The sequence below is a fragment of the Athene noctua genome, chromosome 1 (genome assembly GCF_965140245.1).
Source record: "Athene noctua chromosome 1, bAthNoc1.hap1.1, whole genome shotgun sequence".
NCBI lineage: Eukaryota > Metazoa > Chordata > Aves > Strigiformes > Strigidae > Athene > Athene noctua.
Window position 1 is genome coordinate 208,519,374 of NC_134037.1, and position 17,462 is coordinate 208,536,835.

At 40.4% G+C, this 17,462-nt stretch overlaps 1 protein-coding gene across 1 annotated transcript in view; it reads right to left on the reverse strand.

Moving 5' to 3' along the window:
- Window positions 1-911: 911 nt before the first annotated feature.
- The window catches only part of GPC6 (glypican 6), a 795,485-nt gene continuing 778,934 nt past the window's right edge, over window positions 912-17,462 (reverse strand). Inside the window, exons 8-10 of the mRNA XM_074930934.1 lie at window positions 10,653-10,789; window positions 1,550-1,725; window positions 912-1,114 (exon numbers count right to left, since the gene is read on the reverse strand). Of these exons, the coding sequence (XP_074787035.1) occupies window positions 912-1,114; window positions 1,550-1,725; window positions 10,653-10,789 (516 nt within the window). The remainder of the gene's footprint in view (window positions 1,115-1,549; window positions 1,726-10,652; window positions 10,790-17,462) is intronic.

Genomic DNA, 17,462 nt, shown 5'->3' on the forward strand with positions numbered 1-17,462 from the left:
GATTTTTTTCTGTCCAAACCCTTGAGGGGAGATTTGTCAAGAACGTTGTTTAGCATTACCATCATGGCTGATGGTGAGCTAAGTGAAAATCTGTGCCAATTGTATAACATGGATAAATACTAAAAGAAGCTAGGTGAAATCGTGCTACTACTTAATTTTTTACTGGGCATTAAGATTTAAATCCTAAACAACTGTAACATGATATTCTGAAGCTAGTGGCGTTACTATCATACTAAAAGATAAACTTATTTTTCAGCTTCTCTACCTTCATACCAATCTGATGTGGTTGGCAGATGAAGTGCAAGACATTCACCATTGAGACATACTTTTGTGTTGGAAAAAAATTCCAGACTTCCTCCCTATAGCAATGATCATTCTGATGACCTGAATCCTCCTATAGAAGTTCCTAAAGGAAACCTGGCTGTTAGTGCAGAACAGTTGCTTTTTTTTTTGTCCTTTCTTGTCTTTTTTTTTTTTTTTTTTTTTTTTTGTTGATATTCTGTTGAAATGCAGCAGCCTTAAGTCAGGCCTGATTCAGAAAAAAAACTGTTTTGGTTTCTTCCCCCCTCTTTTTTCTTGTTAGGGAAAGACACGCACTGTAAGATCCTTTTTTACTTTTGCAGCATAAAAGGAAATGAAGCTCAGAAAGTCTCCTGTAATAAAGGTTTGAGAAAGAATTCTCTCAAGAGTGGATATCGTCTTCAGAGATATCTGAAAAAAGCAGGAAGCAGTTCAGTCTGGCACCTGGTACTCTTTGGGAAAACAAAAAAGGGAAGCAGGTTGCAGTACTGCTCTCTTCTTGTAGAAAACTGCAAGTGTTTGTGGCATGGTCCATTGTCCAAGAGTATAAGAAAAGAAGGAAGTTGGCTGTTTCTGTAGCTAAAACACAGTTTCTCCTATGAGATCCAGGATTATCTCCACTGTCTCTGCAGTACAAGACTGATGAAGATGATGAGCAACGTCTGCAGTGACCAGCCAGGGTGTGTGGCTGAAGCCTCCACCTCCCTCCTGTCGGAGTCGACGGGTGGTGCTTCAGTGGTGATGAAATCGAACTCGGTGGAACAGATGTCATCTGTACAGCCGCTTCCGCTTCCTGAGCCACTGGTTTCGTCACCTGGTACAGAGGAATGAGGCAAACAACATGAGGGCCACGGGTCACAGCATTTATCCCTTTTCTCTGTTTCCTTTCCACTCAGCACCCCAGTGGGGGTGAACACCTTGGGAACTGGAAAGTGTTGGTGGCGCTAACTTTCATTCAGTAAAGCATCCAAATGAAAGCCACTGTGATTTAATTAGGTGATTAAAGACTCTTCCGAAAAAGAATTAGACTGATGGCATTATGGAAAGCCCTCAGCATCTTGATGCATTTGACATGAAGATAAGCAAAAGAAACAAATATATAACTGGAATTTCATGGGACAGAAAAAGACTTTTAAAAATGTTGTTAGCAGCACAGAGCACAATGACCAAAGAAAGTCATTACAATGGAACCCTTTTATAAATGTATTCCAAAAATATACTTATTTAGTAACAGTTAATGGTTTCTTACTTGTATCCTGGAAGTTGACATCATTTCCATTATACGCGTTCTTCAGTTTGTTAGTCATGACACGTAAGGCCATGATTTGTTGTCGAATGAAGGTGTCTGGCCTTGTGATGTCCACATCTACTTCTGGATTGTTGATCTGGTTGGTCAAGCCATCATTCATAATCTCGGGCAAGTATCTGTTTAGCAGGAAGAATGGTTAGTTTAAAATGCAATGAGTATCGGAAATAAAAGACTGTACAGTAAATGCTGTGCTTAGCAATTTAACATTGATAATGATTACACAGTTCTTAAACAGCTCCAGTGAAACCATTTTAAAAATATGGGGTTTAATTCTACAGACTCTAAAGAATCTCTTTAGTAGCTTGGCTGACTGGAGAAAAGAAAGGATTTAAGATCTCCAACCTCCTAACTCTCCATATACTCCCCAGCAAGTACACTGGCTCTGTGAACCATGAAGAGATTCACTAGGCAGCAATGAGCCACTGCATGTTTAGATCCTCTACTGATATGAATGGTTGCACACTAAATTAAGCATTAACCATGCATTCTTCTGTTTTTATTTATTTCTTCTCAAAAAATATGAAATCCTTTGTTCTATGTAGCATATTTGTGTTCTGGAATAGTTTAGAAGGCTATCTTGAGGTATTATGGCTCTCCTTGCTTAAAGGAAGCACTTAATGAATTTTCTTCTCCAGGTCTTCCTTGCATCCCTTTTTTGACCACTGTGAACACCTCCGTCTATCCAACACCAGGCCCATAAACAGCGTTGTTAGTTTACCAAACTCCAGTATTATCTTTGTTTCGGTCCTTATTCCTTACAAACAGGCTATACTTGCATCTCACATGTGCTTTGTGCATAACACATTTAGGGTATGGCATTTCCTATCCATCCACACATCTGAATTTTTTATTCAGGTTCTTGGATTATTATTTCTTGATTACCCTTCTATGACCTTGGAAAATGCAGTCTTAGGATGCTAAGTTTGCAGGTATCTTACCCCTAGAAAAATCAGCCCATGCCTCCAATCATTCTATGGCAAAAGTCTTCATCATCTTTTATTAAATATGTACACTTTGTCCCTTGTGGTTCTTTGTCCTTATAGGCATTTGCAAAGCTACCTTTTTTCCTGCTTTTAATCTCTGTTAAAAATTATCTGTGCATTTTACAACTGTTAGGGTGATAAAGGGCTGACATTATTTCTCTGTGCTGGCACGGTATCCTGAGAAAATAGTGTATCACAACTTCCTTGTTGTCTCTTGTCTGTTTTTATTTACCTAGTAACTTTGTCTCATACTTAGTCTGCAAGGGATTTGGGGCAGATCTACCCTTTGTTCATGTCTTTATCAGGATATGATCTATTTTGTAATTAGTTTGCATATCAGGCTATCCTACTGATATCTGTGGGACTCCTTGTGTGGGTATGTGCTCAGCCAGTAATGACAGCACAGTCTAGCCTAATAATGGCAAATTTTCATGATGCCTGGTACCAAATACAGTTTAAGAGTATTTCACTTCACTCTCACTTGTGCCAGCCCAATTCCCTATCAATATTCAAATTTGGCATTGGTGTCAGTGTTATGTTCATATTGGTCTGGAAAACTAAATAGATCCCTTAAAAATAAAGGTGAAAGCAAGGGAGAAGAAAGCACTTTCTCCTGAATTCATGGTAAGGGAAAGTAAGTTTTGTAATGCTTCTGGAGGTTCACAAAGTGATGACTGCTTTGCTGCACCAGGGAAGGGTTTAGTCTCATCGTAACAGGTCCTTGCCTTGCAAGATGAGACTCATTTGTCATCAGTGGCCTTTGAAAGTTTACATGAAAATAATCCTGGGGGAGTGTGAACATGTAAGAACAAAACATGACTGCCAAAAATACCCCACCTCAAACTGCATGTCCTGTTGCTTCACTGGTACCATAATGAGAAATCACAATGCTATAGGGATCCCATCCAGAGTGCTGTGGCACAGCCTTAGCTACGGTGAGAATACAGAGCCACCTCCCCTAGTACAGAGGACTGCAGACTGCAGTGTTATGAATCACCAAAGACAGAAATTGGAAATAATTCTGCAGAGTTGCCTGGAGGCAGCAGGATGAAGACCTTGGCATGCAGGGAATCGTTGGGCTGCAAAGGAACAGCACCTCCATCTGTCACATGTCTCTACAAATGAAGTGGCTGCTGTAGACAAATTACTCGGCATAGAAGTAAATCAGCGATTTCAAGGTGCAGTTGATTAAAAAAAGTAAGAATGTAAGAATTGCCCTACTGGCTCAGAGAGGATGTCCATCTAGCCCAGTATCCTGTCCATGACAACGGCCATAGCTGTTAGCAGCTAGAAGTGATCTAAAATCACTGAGCATTCATGTGGATTGCTTTCCTTGTTTATGAAGGGTTAGCTGCTCTTTATTGCAAGCCATCCATGAGAAGCTATGTCTAGCTCTGAATGGTAGTTAACAGGTTTTCTTTGACTGATTTGTGTTTGATTTAATCTTGTCTTACCATCAATAATAAAAGAAGAATGTACTGACTGCCTAGTGAGCTTTTTATATGGAGACAATATGAATTAGTTTGGAGATTTAAAGCAGTTAGAGAGTGCCCTGGTGTGTGCTTTTTATTGAGGTTCATACTCTGCACTGTGGATCGGTGTGGATCTGATGTCCTTCTGAAGACCATTTACCTTTAAATGGGCCAGGCCATTCAGTCACAGGAATTGATTCAATCATATTGTCACATACCCTGCAGTATCTGCCTCAGGATCTGGTGATCCCCAAAGCATTCCTGGCATGGAAGGGCTTAGTCTCTGAGGGGAATGGTCCAGTGCACCTGTCCTACTGGATGTGGGTCACAAGAAATACATTACCATATGATTGCCTAAAGGTTAGGTGGATACTGAAATTCCCAGGTGAATGAGCTTCTTGGCATTTAGGGCGTAAGAGCAAAAGAATTAGAGACGCTGAAGATTCATGTTTAGGTTTATACAGATACCAAAACTTGTTTGTATAAATGCAAGTGTCTGCATATGAGCAGAGTCCCACTGTTGCCAGATCTAGTCAACTCACGATCTCGTCAAAACTAGTCAGGAGTTTATTCATCAGTGGAGTGGAGACAGCTGTTGGAGTCCCATGTGCCTTGGGCCAAATGACTTGTTCATTAGATTTCATCTGCTGGGATTTAGTTGCACAAACACAGACATCTGGTGCCATTTGAATGCTCTTGGTTATTCCTCGTCTTCTCATTAATATCCCTGAAAGGTGTGGCTTTCTGCATCTTACCTACAGGCTTGAGGGGGAGGTCTTGGACATCTGGTGCATCTAAAATTATATCTGGTGTCTTTCTTTAGGCAGCTGAACTGAGTCTTGAGTGCCACTTTAACCACCAGGGTGTATACTGCTTGCTGTCCTGCTGCCACTCCAGTAAGGTTTGAATATCCTGTAGGTCCAGTGTCTAAATGCCAGCTCCATGAAGGTGTCTTGACTATCTAGACCATCTCACATAGCAATAGATAAGCATGTTTAGGGAGTGAAAAACTGCCTCATTCGCTACGCTGACAGAGTATTGGGGCTCTCTTCAGGCACCTTAACACTGGTGATTTTTAAAATGCTCAAGCAGTTCAAGCCCAGCCTCTGGTCCAGGTGGGAAGTAGTATCCTGTGTCATACTCACCTCAGACATGCCGGAGAGTCTCAGATGACACTACCCTCGCTTGAGCAACACAAATAACTCTATTGTCTCACCCACAGGCATATTTAAGTGCATGAATTTACATGTCTGAATGTGAAGTTGGATTCTGCCCTCATTACTGAACTAATTCACCTGCTTCCTCAGGGGGAAAAAAAAGGCAGAAAAGCCTATATTGAATATAAATATCTTTGAATTGTTTTCCTTTCTTTAAAGGACTGGTATAGATAAGGGAACACGCAGCCCAAGGTGTGTTGTGAGTGACAACCTCTGAGAGGCAGCCCTGCACATGTTCTGACAAAAGGATTTTGATGTGTGTGGGGTAGGGTTATGTCACACCGAATTGGAAGCCATGTCTTGGGACTGCTTTTTGACAGAAGATTTGTTGCTGGCTGGGTGAAGTTGTTGAACACAGCTGGTTTTGCTGCAGTTCTGTAAGTGGAGACACCCCTGTGAATTTTAAGCTTTGCTGCTGCTTCTGGTCTCATAATGATCTCTTTGTAGGCCTGGCCATTACAAGAACTGTATGCCCATTATAAATGAAAAGAAGAGAAGTGCCAACCTGAATCAGTGTCTGTTCTTTGTGTACTCCTAGCGAAAAAAAAAAAAAAAAAAAATCAGCTTTCTTAGCCCTCTTAGCCCTGTGAGTATAGAGAAGCTGAACGATACTGTTTGTTTTCTGCTATTTGCTCCTTGCTCAGCTATGTCAGGATTTTAGCGTAATTTACATTGTTTTCTAAAATATTAATGCTTTCTGTTCCTCTTAGCCTTTCCACAGTTCTTGCTTGTCTCAACAGACACAGCAAAGATGTCTTTTGGCACATCACAGCCAAGTACCACAAAGCCTAGCTAAAACCACTTTTTTTTTTTTTTTTAAAAAAACCCAGTTAATGTTCCAGGGTGTCTGCTTCCTTTTCAAGTCTAAAAATGACTGATGAAATCTTCTTACAGGTCATTTATATAAAGGCTGTAGCTTTGAAAAGAAAGAAAAAGGAGGAATCTTCTGGTTTTAAAAATATATCTGCCTGAAAGATGTTCTTCATATTTTGCTGCTGCAGCAGCTGCTTACAGTACAACTGGAGCATCCCACCTAGACAGTACTGGAGTTTTTCCAGGTGCACAGAATTGTAGGCAATAGAATACAAAATACACCACAGGCTTCCTCAGGCTGGGCTGTGGGTAGGCAGTCACATCTGGTCCAGAAAGATAAGTGCAGTGGAAAATAGGCTAACTAGATCACCTCATCTGATTCTGTTTGCTCAGGAGGTAATCCCCATAGGATATTTTCAGGTTTCTTTTTTTTTTTTTTTTTCTTTTCTCTGTCTTGGAGAAAAGCTTGAGAAGACAGAAGGAGAGGGAGCAAATGGCTCATCTACCAGTTTGTTGGAAAGAAGATGCAAAAATAAACGAGCCATCAATTAAGAACAGGCAGTTTTCACACTTACTGAGAAGTGGTTTATTCACACTTTCCCTAGTGTGAAACTCAACGGTTATCTTGCCTCCAGGTAAAGGACATTCACTCATTCTCATTGCAAGCCTTGCTGTCATCAGTGAACCACTTTCCCAGGGTAAACCCTAAACTGGTGAGTCTTTCTTCCCACCTGAATTTCACCAGGAATTAAAGGCTCTCTGCTGGTGAAGTAGGCATTCCCATACATGTTGCAGGAGAAGAAGAAAATTTCGGGCCAGCTGAGACTCTATCCTGTGTTTGTTCTGGTGAAATACCTCATACTTTTAAGTTAGATGCTGAAAATTACAGTGCTCATTTTGCCTTTTATTATACACCTTTCCCTATTTTTTTTTTCTGCTTATAATTACTGTCTCACAGATAATTCTATTTCTTCTTCATTGTACTTGGAGGAGTGATATGTTCCTTATGGAAAGGAACATAGCTCTCACTTCTTTCATAATTACTGACTTCCAGAGGTAAAACACATTCATAAGTCTATCATCCTGGTGAGCATATCTCTCATGTGGTTTGGCTGAAATGAGTTGGCTGAGTTGGTTGAAGCAACTCAAGGTTCTTCTCCCGACCACCAGAGTGGTTGAAGATTTGATTACTGATCTCACTTCAGTGTAATTCACTTACTCATGGCTAATACCTTGGATTTGGTTTAAGACCTAAAGCCTTAATTCCATCATTCTTAGGAAAATTCCTTAATTTCTGAAGAACATCTATTAGAGAAGAGGTTATCAGCTTCTGCTAAGAATTTATCTGCATCTAGGGAAGGAGCTAAACTTTTAATGTTTGGTCTTAATGATGTTTTTTAGAGTCTAAATATATCTTAAAAATCTGTCTCTGTACATTTGGCAGAGGACATTAATTCTTTAAACATACCACTGTGTTCTTTTGTGAATACAGATATGATGGGGAAGTCCCGTTGCGCATTTCTCTAAAAGACACTTTGTCTAAAGTAGCTATTATTATTATTATTATTATTTTTAATATGAATTTTTCAAAAGAAGAGGTTCATCCACCTCATAAATGTCTTCCCATTTCTAGAGCACTTGGTTTCTACCTGATGTGATCTGATTAAAAACATTCTTCATACAGGATCAGCAACAAGCCAAGTGCACCCTTCCAGAACACCAAATGGATGACTCTGTTACCGCATGATTATTTGCCAATTGGTGATCTTCATTTGGTGACCTGGTGTCACTGTAAATTAATCATGGTAGCAAAGTGGTACATGGGGACTGTAATAACAAGTGACCTTGGTGTACTGCCTCTCTCAGGAGAAAGCCTAGCTTTCATTTTCTCTGATCTCAGGTTTGTAACTCTTTCCCCCTGCAAAAGCAGCGTCAAAAGGTGATGTGCAAAATGAAACATGAGGCATTATGTCTATCTGGCAACTCAGAGCTTCTAATTCTTTATACCACCACAAGATCTGATCAAAAACCAGCAACAATCTCTTTTCCCAACAGTAGCCAACTCCACATTGTCTACTTACTTGAAGTATTAATGTCTAGGAAAACAAGAAGTGGCTAAATTTCCTTTTTTCTATCATGGGCTGTTGTCATATTACCTGGAATTCAAAATGCAGCTCCTCATATAGCACAGGGGTGCTTATGACAGATGACACAGTGAACACAAATAGTTATATTGGCCAGATTTTGCCACCCTTGGTCTTGTGAACTAGCATTTGATATCAGATACTAATCAGTATGATCAAGGAAACATTTATGGTTTTTCTTTATACTGCAGTAAATGTCCCTGTTCACCATCCAAGAGGTAATTTTGCATCTAAAGCTAGTTATTTTCAATAATACTTTCGATGTTATTTTATATGTAGACTATGGTACTCTGTGGTATCTCTCTGATTTATTACTATTCTCTCCACCTGAAGCATTTACTGAATTGTTATTATGATGGTGATTATACATTTCTCTTGTGAATGGATATGAAGTAGTAACTGGACAGAGAAGCAGTGGCCGGGCCTTCTGAAACCGTATTTTCAGGTCATGCTTTGAAGCTGTGATTCCATATCCAGTGAAATGTCTGTGTTAAATTAATCAAGGAGATTATCAGCAGAGGAGAGCTTTTCTTAGTGGCTCCAGAACATTAATCTCAGAAGGCATCATGGAAATAACCAGGCTTCTCATAAGATAAATACTGCAAAAGGAGGGTGAAAAACTACATGAAAAAATGCACCTCCATAACTCCCAACAAATGTGGAAGTTGTGCCAGATCCTTCAGTGCAGGAGCAGATGAGAGCTGAAAAGTATCGACCAGACGTGGTACAAACAGTAGCGTTAGTCATGGAAACCAGGAGGGATATTAGCAGGTTTGACTTCTCTTTTGTAGAAGGAGTAGCATATATCTCTTATTAATGCATGCATCCTGATGTGACACATGGCATCCAGCTGGGAAGCCAGGAAACTCCATTTAACTGCTGCAACACACCGGCCTGGGGTCCAATCTCACAAAGCCTACTGACAAGAAGAGATATAATAGAGGAAGGTAAAAACATGCTTTTATTTCTCTCTTCACACTGTTCCTCTGTGATGAGTCCTGTAATAGCCAGATGCTCCTCCTAGCTGTCTTTTTCAGAATCCCCAGGGGCTTTCTCTGGATCTGGGACTTAGGAACTGAGCGGTGATTTGAGCTTTTGGACAGATCTGTTCACGTGCGTCTCAAAGTGGGTTCAATGGGCTAGCAGCATCTCAAACCGCCCTTTGCTGTTGTCTGTGAAATGAATTCTTTTGAGCATTATGTAGTAAAGCTAGTAAAAAGGACATGTGTTCAATGCAAAACCTCCCCCTGTAAAGTGTGCTCCTTATGAAAAAGATTAGATGATGGGGTGGGTGCAATCTATCTATGTACTTGTCCATCCACCCATCCATCCGTCCATGCAAAATGGCATTTAACAGGTTTCTGAATTTTTTTCCTATATTGTCTTATTTTCACCAAGTCTTTATATTTTGTGTGTGTCTCACCTTTTTTTTTTTTTCCTTGCTTGTTTTTCCTTTGTGGGGGATATTTTGTGTTTGCTTTTGGCTCATTTTTGTATTCTGGCTTCACACATATCACCAGGTAAAATGAAAATAAAGATTCCAGGCCCTGACTGCCAGAAAGTATCACTGCTCTCCAGATTTAGTGGTCACCAGACACTCAGACCTCTCCACTTCTCCTGTCTCCCCAAAAGCACAGGCTACCACTTCAGACCTGACACCTGACTGCCCTCAGCATGGTCCCTGAGCCAATTCCTCTCTCTCAGCAGGGATAATCGGGTCCTCTCCTCTGTCAGCTGATGAATCCACACTGGGACCTCTGGAGACACCTGCTCATCTGCCAGCTCCAGCCCTGCTACAGCCAGAGCCAAGGAAACCTCAAAATTAAAACTCACAGAAAACTCATCACAAACAAGGGCAAATGACCACAGTATCTCTGATGAAGTAACATAAGGTCAAGCCTTCCACACAAGATAAGTAGGAGTGTTACATTTATTCTCTGCTGGCTATTTGTCTTTTTTTTTTTTTTTTTTTTTCCCCCCCCCCCAGCAAATAGCCCTAAGCTTTGCCAGCCAATAGTAAATAGAGCTGAAATTCCAATTTCTGTTTCATCCCAGTATGATATCCCAAGAGTGCAATTGCTTCACAAGCTGTCAGTCCCAACACAGGGATGCTAAATGGAGCTAAAGAGCTCTTTGAAATCTCGGTATAAATTATCCTTCTGGAGCTGAACCAATGAACATTTTCTGTGTTCACATGCTGACATGCTGTGCACATTTACCCTGACTCACACTCAGGCTTTAATGGCACCTTGACAATAAGTAATCTCAGCTGCAAGCTGTGTGTGGACAATTACTTGTTCTCCCCATTTCTGTTTCATTCCTGTAAACAGTTTTGTGAAATACCCTCAGTTTCATGTTTGCTTCAGGCCAGACAGGGATTTGGACTGAATGTGGTGGAGAGGGGTCCACCTCACCTTGCCTTGGTGTGGCCATTCCAGCAGTCCTCCTCAATTGATGGACCCGCTGTCACTCGCTCATCCTTGCAGATTGTGTAGGGTAATGTTGACCAGAACTTTTTAGAGAGCTTTAGCTTTTCTTTAATGTCTGTTACCTGATTAAGAGATGAGAGGGAAAACAGGTTAAAAACATTGGCCATGCCAACTATCATGTCAAATAATAGGTTGTTTAATGGTGATGATGGTGAAGGTTAAAAGGGCTGAAGGTGCTAAAACTTAAATTCCTGTGTTTACAAGAAAGGCATTCAGCATTTAGGTTTGGAGAGTACAAATAATCAAAGTCACCTTTTTCCACAGGCAAGACATTAATAAAAGTTTGTTACATCTTGCTCTTTCTAGTCTCCATTTGTCGAAGGTTTTCTAAATATACATCTTTCTAAGAATTAATATACCTCACAGTCTGCTGAATGTAAATTCAGTTAAACAGTATACATCAGATAAAATGTCTCCCCACCAACTTGGTCATGTCTTAGATAAATATTATATTTAGAGCTACATGCGCAGGTTCTAAAAAATGGTGTAGTGCTGAGATGATGTTGAACTGATTTAAGATATGTATGCTGAATACACTGCAGTACATTTGGATCTCAGTAACAGTGAGAAGTTTGTGTATATACATGTATACAGAGACTATACCCATCTTCACTGTTAGGTGTAGATAAATATCTGTAGCTGGATACAGACTATAAGTTCCAGAAATATTGGAACAGTATTGAAACAGTTTCTTTAAGTTATAAACTCCTTGAACAATAATTTAATTTGGCATGATTTAGGCAGCAAGCAGGAATAAACTGAGTTTCCAGCATCAACTTAATAAATAAATGCTCTGGCTAAAATGTTATCAGTTCTAGTTTTTCGTTTGGTATACTAGAGTGGAAAAATCTACCAGAATAGATAGAAAACACAACAAAGGACAGACTACAGAGGATGAATGGTGCCACTGTTGTTCTTATGGAAACAGATGCATTTCACATTAAGTTGTAATAAGATTTAGAGGAGCGTGCTGAATAGCTTTCAAAAGAAATAGCTGAGCTTTATTCTTAAAAAAAACACAAGAAATAAAAGCTCTCCGTTCTTCCATTCAGTTTTGAGATTGGCTTTTAGGTTGTTGAGGTACAATGTTGTACTTGGCTATTTATCTTTTTTATCTTTTATTCTGAAGACATGATAGCTCTCCGAGCAAATGGCCCACGCTGCTTTACCATGCTTAAACTCTGTGGAATGTCACTTTATAAGCCTGGAGATAGAAACGGCCAAGGATGTTATTTCAGAAGCACTGTCTGCATTTTCATCCGTAAGAAATAAGTAGGACAGAATTTGGCTGCATGGGTTGTTGATGGTGTTTCTTGCCGTGATAGACACCTTATAAATCTCCTCCACACCCCTTGCCAAGCCCTGGTTGCTTTGTTTTCATATGAGATACTAGCAGCATTTGTGAGCTTTTAAAGTCTCAGTAGGGGAGACCTGTCAAGCCAAAAATTAAATTCCAGTTTACAGACCGTGGGCAAGACTTCAGCAGAAGTGGGGATGGTCTCAGGATGCCCGCCCTTTCTGCTGTCTTTGGTTCATACGACCAGATTCTTTGCGCAGACTGCAAAGGTCCCCTTCCTCCTGTTCCACCCATGCTGAGAGTAAAAAGCTGAAGGTCTCTACTGGTACAGCTAACCAGCACAAGAAGCTCAGTTAAACTGCACAGCGTTCATGGGGAGGTGTGTAAACTTCTGTTAGGCCAAAGTGCATAAACCAGATAGCAAAATTCTATAGAAAATATAGGGAGGAGGGTCCATTCATATAAGCTTCAGCAACACCAGAGTCAAAGGGTCAGATTTTCTCATTTATTTCTTGTGCCTGGATAACTATTTACACAAACAATCTGATATCACTGGTGAATAACTAGTTTTCAGAGCAGTAACTTTGTTGCTATATGGAAGTTATTTTAAGCTATTCAAAACTCAGGTGTTCAGAGTTATATTCACATATCTACAGTAATCAAACTAGAGCTGGCGCTCTAGGACTTGCAGACTTCTGTTTTGAACCACAAGTGAGTCAATACCTATTGGAAAGTGATTTTCCCCCCCTGGCACTTGTAAGGGTAATTTGTAATTTGGGTTACAGACCTTGTATTTTCATAGAAGTCAGCAAAAGAATGGAGAGAGGTTTTCACATGCTGCACACGCTCTCCAGATATGCTTTGCAAATCAAAATGAGTACTCCCAATCCCCAGTCACTTCTGAAGATATTAAATGATGTTTACATACTCTATATGGGTACTCCATACAGACAACAAATCATTAAATTTCCTAACAACAAAGATTTTTTTTATTGGTGTTACAGAAGTACACTTGGTAAAGTAAAATAATCTTATTTTACCCAGGATTGTTGATAAATGACAGCTAATTAAATCTCACAGGCATCCCCTTGAGGTGTCATTCCCATTTTAGAGCCTGAGGGGAAGGTAGACATTTACAGAACTCACAAAAAGCAGCAACAGCAAAAATGACTACAGCTTAGGGAAAGGTTACCATTTGCAGCTCTCCGTAGATGCCTCCAATTCAGGTGCATTTTAACAGTTTTTATCCCTATCAGGTATTTCTCTTCGTAGCTATCCTTCCCCCTCCCCACTGCAGTATTTCACCATCGAGCTTTAAGCAACTCGTGGACTCAGCCTTCGAAGTCTTGCTCTTTCCTGCTGTGTGACTGGACCTCTGTAAACCCTCTCAGCTTTGGCAGTGGAGTTTACACATCTACCTAAACAGTTCCTTGAACCTCACCCTGAAACTGTTTTTCTGGAAGTGTGGTGTGGTTTCTGATAAGCTTGAAAGAGGAATTAAGAACACCTATGGCTTCACCTCCTCTTTCAGGGAGCAGCCTGATGGTCACATTCACTTCTGCATGATGAACTGACAGGCAGGCAACGACTTTGGAGTACTTATAATGTAACTTCAAACGCAGAAGGGAATTAGGTGATGTAATGCCTGCCATTACATGTAAAACTTTTGCCCATGGCTTCAGTTCTGGGATCTTCTCAAGCATGACCACAGAAAGCCTCTTATTAGTCCCCATGGTTATATGTGCTCCTCCATACATTGTTTTGATCACCACCAGCATTTAAAAAATATGTAACAGATGCACAGTCCCTTGAAAACAAGATAAAAGCCACTAAGGATTCAGTTAACATTGCTTGCTTGTGGTTTAGGAAGTTAGACTACTGCATCCCCCTAGTGACCTGTGGCCTTGTAAATGATTTCTTGGTATTTCCTATTCTTTGAATTAAAGATTAACTTTCAAGCTCGGATAGACTTCTGTGGAAACATTTAAACATGAGACATATGCAATTTTGGTATTTTACATATTTCCTTTCTACTTTCTCTAGCAGAGATTTATTTGGATTAAGACAGCTAGATCTCTTTGGCTGCAGTTAGCCTGAGTTTCCCTAGCTATCTTCCTGACATAGCCCTGATATTATACCGAACTACTTTTTTTCAGCCACTTTGAAGGTACTGATTTTGTTTTGAATTGCAATACTTTCTTTCTCATAAGGAAAAGGATGTAGCAGTAGCCATGCAAAGAGTTAAATTTTTAATTTATTGAGGGATATATAGAAATGGATATTCAAATACCCTGGCCTTCATCTATAATTGCTAACAGAAGAAAGCCATTACTTTGTAGGTAAGAAAAGTTAAATATTTGCATCATTTCCAAAGAGAAATTCATATCCAGAGTTATGGAAAAGGTATAGTTACATGCCCTACATTGAGAGATACAGTTAATTTCTTATTTCTGCCACGGACTTCTTATGTGACCGAGGCAGTCATGTATGTCATGCAATTCCTCAGAAAAACCTGGAACAGCACGCATGAGTTCAGTTCCAGTCCTACCAGCACTGGCTCAGTTATAAGCAGGTAAATAAAGCTGACCAACATTTCTATCTTTACTCACCTTGCACTCCAAAGCAATGAAGCGAGCTAAAAAGCAAGCCCATCATTTTAGCAGGAATCAGATCTTAGCATTTATTGTTTTAATTCAGAACATCTGGATAAATTGAAAGACTCACCAGGATAATTCCAAAAAGGACTGAAAATACCACGAAAAACTAAAAGTGAGATGGCTACATTTCATAAGGCGTGAAAGATCCCAGAAAGACATTTGCTTGTGAAGTGGGCAGCCAATTGCCCATGGAATCCACTTCAGTTTCTGATAGAAATGCGCTTCTTTGGCAGTGGGATAATGTGTGCTCAGAAGCAATGGGGGCCAAAAAGCAAATTTTAAAGGTGGAGACCCTAAAATAATTTTTGAAAAGTAAATTTCCTTTTTTTTTATTCCTCCTCCCCTGCCAGGTCCTCCCTTGGCAAGTCCATCTCACAGTCCTTCCAGATTTATCACCCCCACCAATATAATCCCTACTCTTGCAGATAGAGGAGTATCAGAAGATGTTAAAATAGTGTTCAAAGATGGTGGAATGCATCCAAAACTGACTCAGGTTCAATGCAATAAATAAAATAAAATAATATGGAGTCTTGCTTGTGTCCAGAAGAAATGATTCTCATTAACCTTCTTTTCTTCTTCCTGATGCTTTTGCATGGCATGTTTTTATTCTTTATTCTGAATTATGGGAATATTTTCCTTTTTCAGAAATATTTCAGAATATTCAGCTTGCCTTTCTGTCAACACCTTCTTCCTGGGGATGCTCAGAAAGACCTCACTGCAAAGTCCTGTTGAGAGTTAAATCTTTATGCCCTGGAAAAATGCACAGAAGTTTCTGGCTGCTCACTGGACATTGTCTCTCTGGTGCACCAGGGTGCCACTCAGGATGATGTACTGTGCGTGGGTCAGTATGTGGTGGCGTAGCCACTTGGAAGATGTTTCAAGTGGATGTTTGTGGTGAGGTGGTGTAATTTCAGGGACTTCGGGCTAGGTATGTAAAGTGTATCCTACTGGTGTGTCACACTAAAAAACCAGCTACAGATAGTGAGTAGAAAGAGGCATGGAGTTTTGTCTTAGTGAACAGATATGGAAGTAGCCATCACAAGCCACATTTGTGTCTGTGTGGTTTCTTTAGTCACATAATCCCTTGCCCTTTAATTCACAAGCAACATGTAACTAATGCCACTTTTTCATGCTACATTATTTCCAGGTGAAAAAACAGTTTTCTATGCCTGCTGCTTGCTTTCCCCTAGATGTGTCTAACATACCCAGCAATGCATCCAGCACCCTTGCAGTCTTTATCACAAATGATGTAGAACTTGTATAATGACAGGCAGCTTGATAACAGATTTATGGATACAGCACGACCACGTGAGCCACATGTGGGATCGTGAAGACCATGCCCTTTGACCTGGGCATGGCCAGGTAGAGGCAACAAACAGATCATCACCATTTGATTTGTGTTATGCCATACCCGCAGAAAACTGCACTGGACTTTCATAGATCGATCAGTTTTATGCCCATTAGGGATTTAATCTGAAAGCATCCTAAGACTAATGGACAACAATTTGTTTAGAAGGACTAGGTCAGCAAGCACATATTACATACTGTTTCTAACTGGTTGTTATGTTTATGTCTCTGCTACATGTGGGTGTCACAGTCAGGGCAAGAATCATGTCACAAGCAGGATAGTATAGGACAGCTGGGTATTTTAATTGACACATAGCTTTTCTTATATAGTGGGCTTAATGAAAAGCAGTTAACTTGGACCCCTAACTTTTAGGGGCTGCCCCTCGAGAACAGTGTGTCTCCTGTATGTCCTTTGCTGCATCTGCCAGCTTCATATAGATGTCTCAGAGGCACTAGACACTTGTGTATAAGCAACTGAAATGGGCTGCTTCTATCTCACCCAGGTGTTTGGATTTAGCTAAAGAGGATCTCTCTCAGGTTTTTTAAAGGCACCTTCATTTCTCCACTGATTAGATATAGGGAGCTTAAGCACATATTTTTGTTTAGAACAGCTCATTAGGTGCCCAAAATTTCAATGCACATTAGGTACCTCAGAGAGGACGACCTGCATCAATTCGGAACAAGCGAAGCAGAACTTTATTTGCTCTATATGGAGATTATTTTTTCATACATTATACATTTCCACGCTTTCTCACAAGATAAATTTAAATGCCAAGCAGTTGCCGAACCACCATGGATTATTTTTCAGCCTTTTAAAACTTGAAGTGCATACGGCATGGATTCCGCAGGGTTTGAGCATTGCATCGCCCCAGCTGCCGGGGAGCACCCTGGATCTGGGGGGTCCTGGAGATGGCAGTGTTGCTCAGCCTTTGGCTGCTGCCAGCCCGCCCCCCCCCCCCGCCCGCCTCTATGCACACCCGCAGTGTTTCCCAGAGAATAAGACTGTAGATTGTTCCGCTGAATATAAAACTGACAACCCTGTTATTTTAAACTCGAAAGTGACAGGCTGTTATTTTAATGAGGTCTGCCAGTGCCAAGGTTAACCAAAGCTTTATTTCCCCTACAAAACGTTAAGGCTGTGGTTCTAAAAAGGGGGCTGTGAAATTTTATGGTTATTGATACTTTCTCAGCACAGGTAAGTTCTAAGAATTTCACCCAGGCCTTCTTGTGCAACAAATGCTTTTTGTTTTTATGCCTCTCTTTTTTTTTTTTTTTTTTTTTTAATTTGACTTTGCGACTTTAAATGGTCCAGAGCGCTACTGATAACTGCCTGCCCATGATTCATGTTTCTGCACAGAAAAGCAGATGACAGCTCTTCTAATCAAGAACTAACGCTGAATCCCAGTTATAAAGCACAAATGGGCGCTTGGGTAA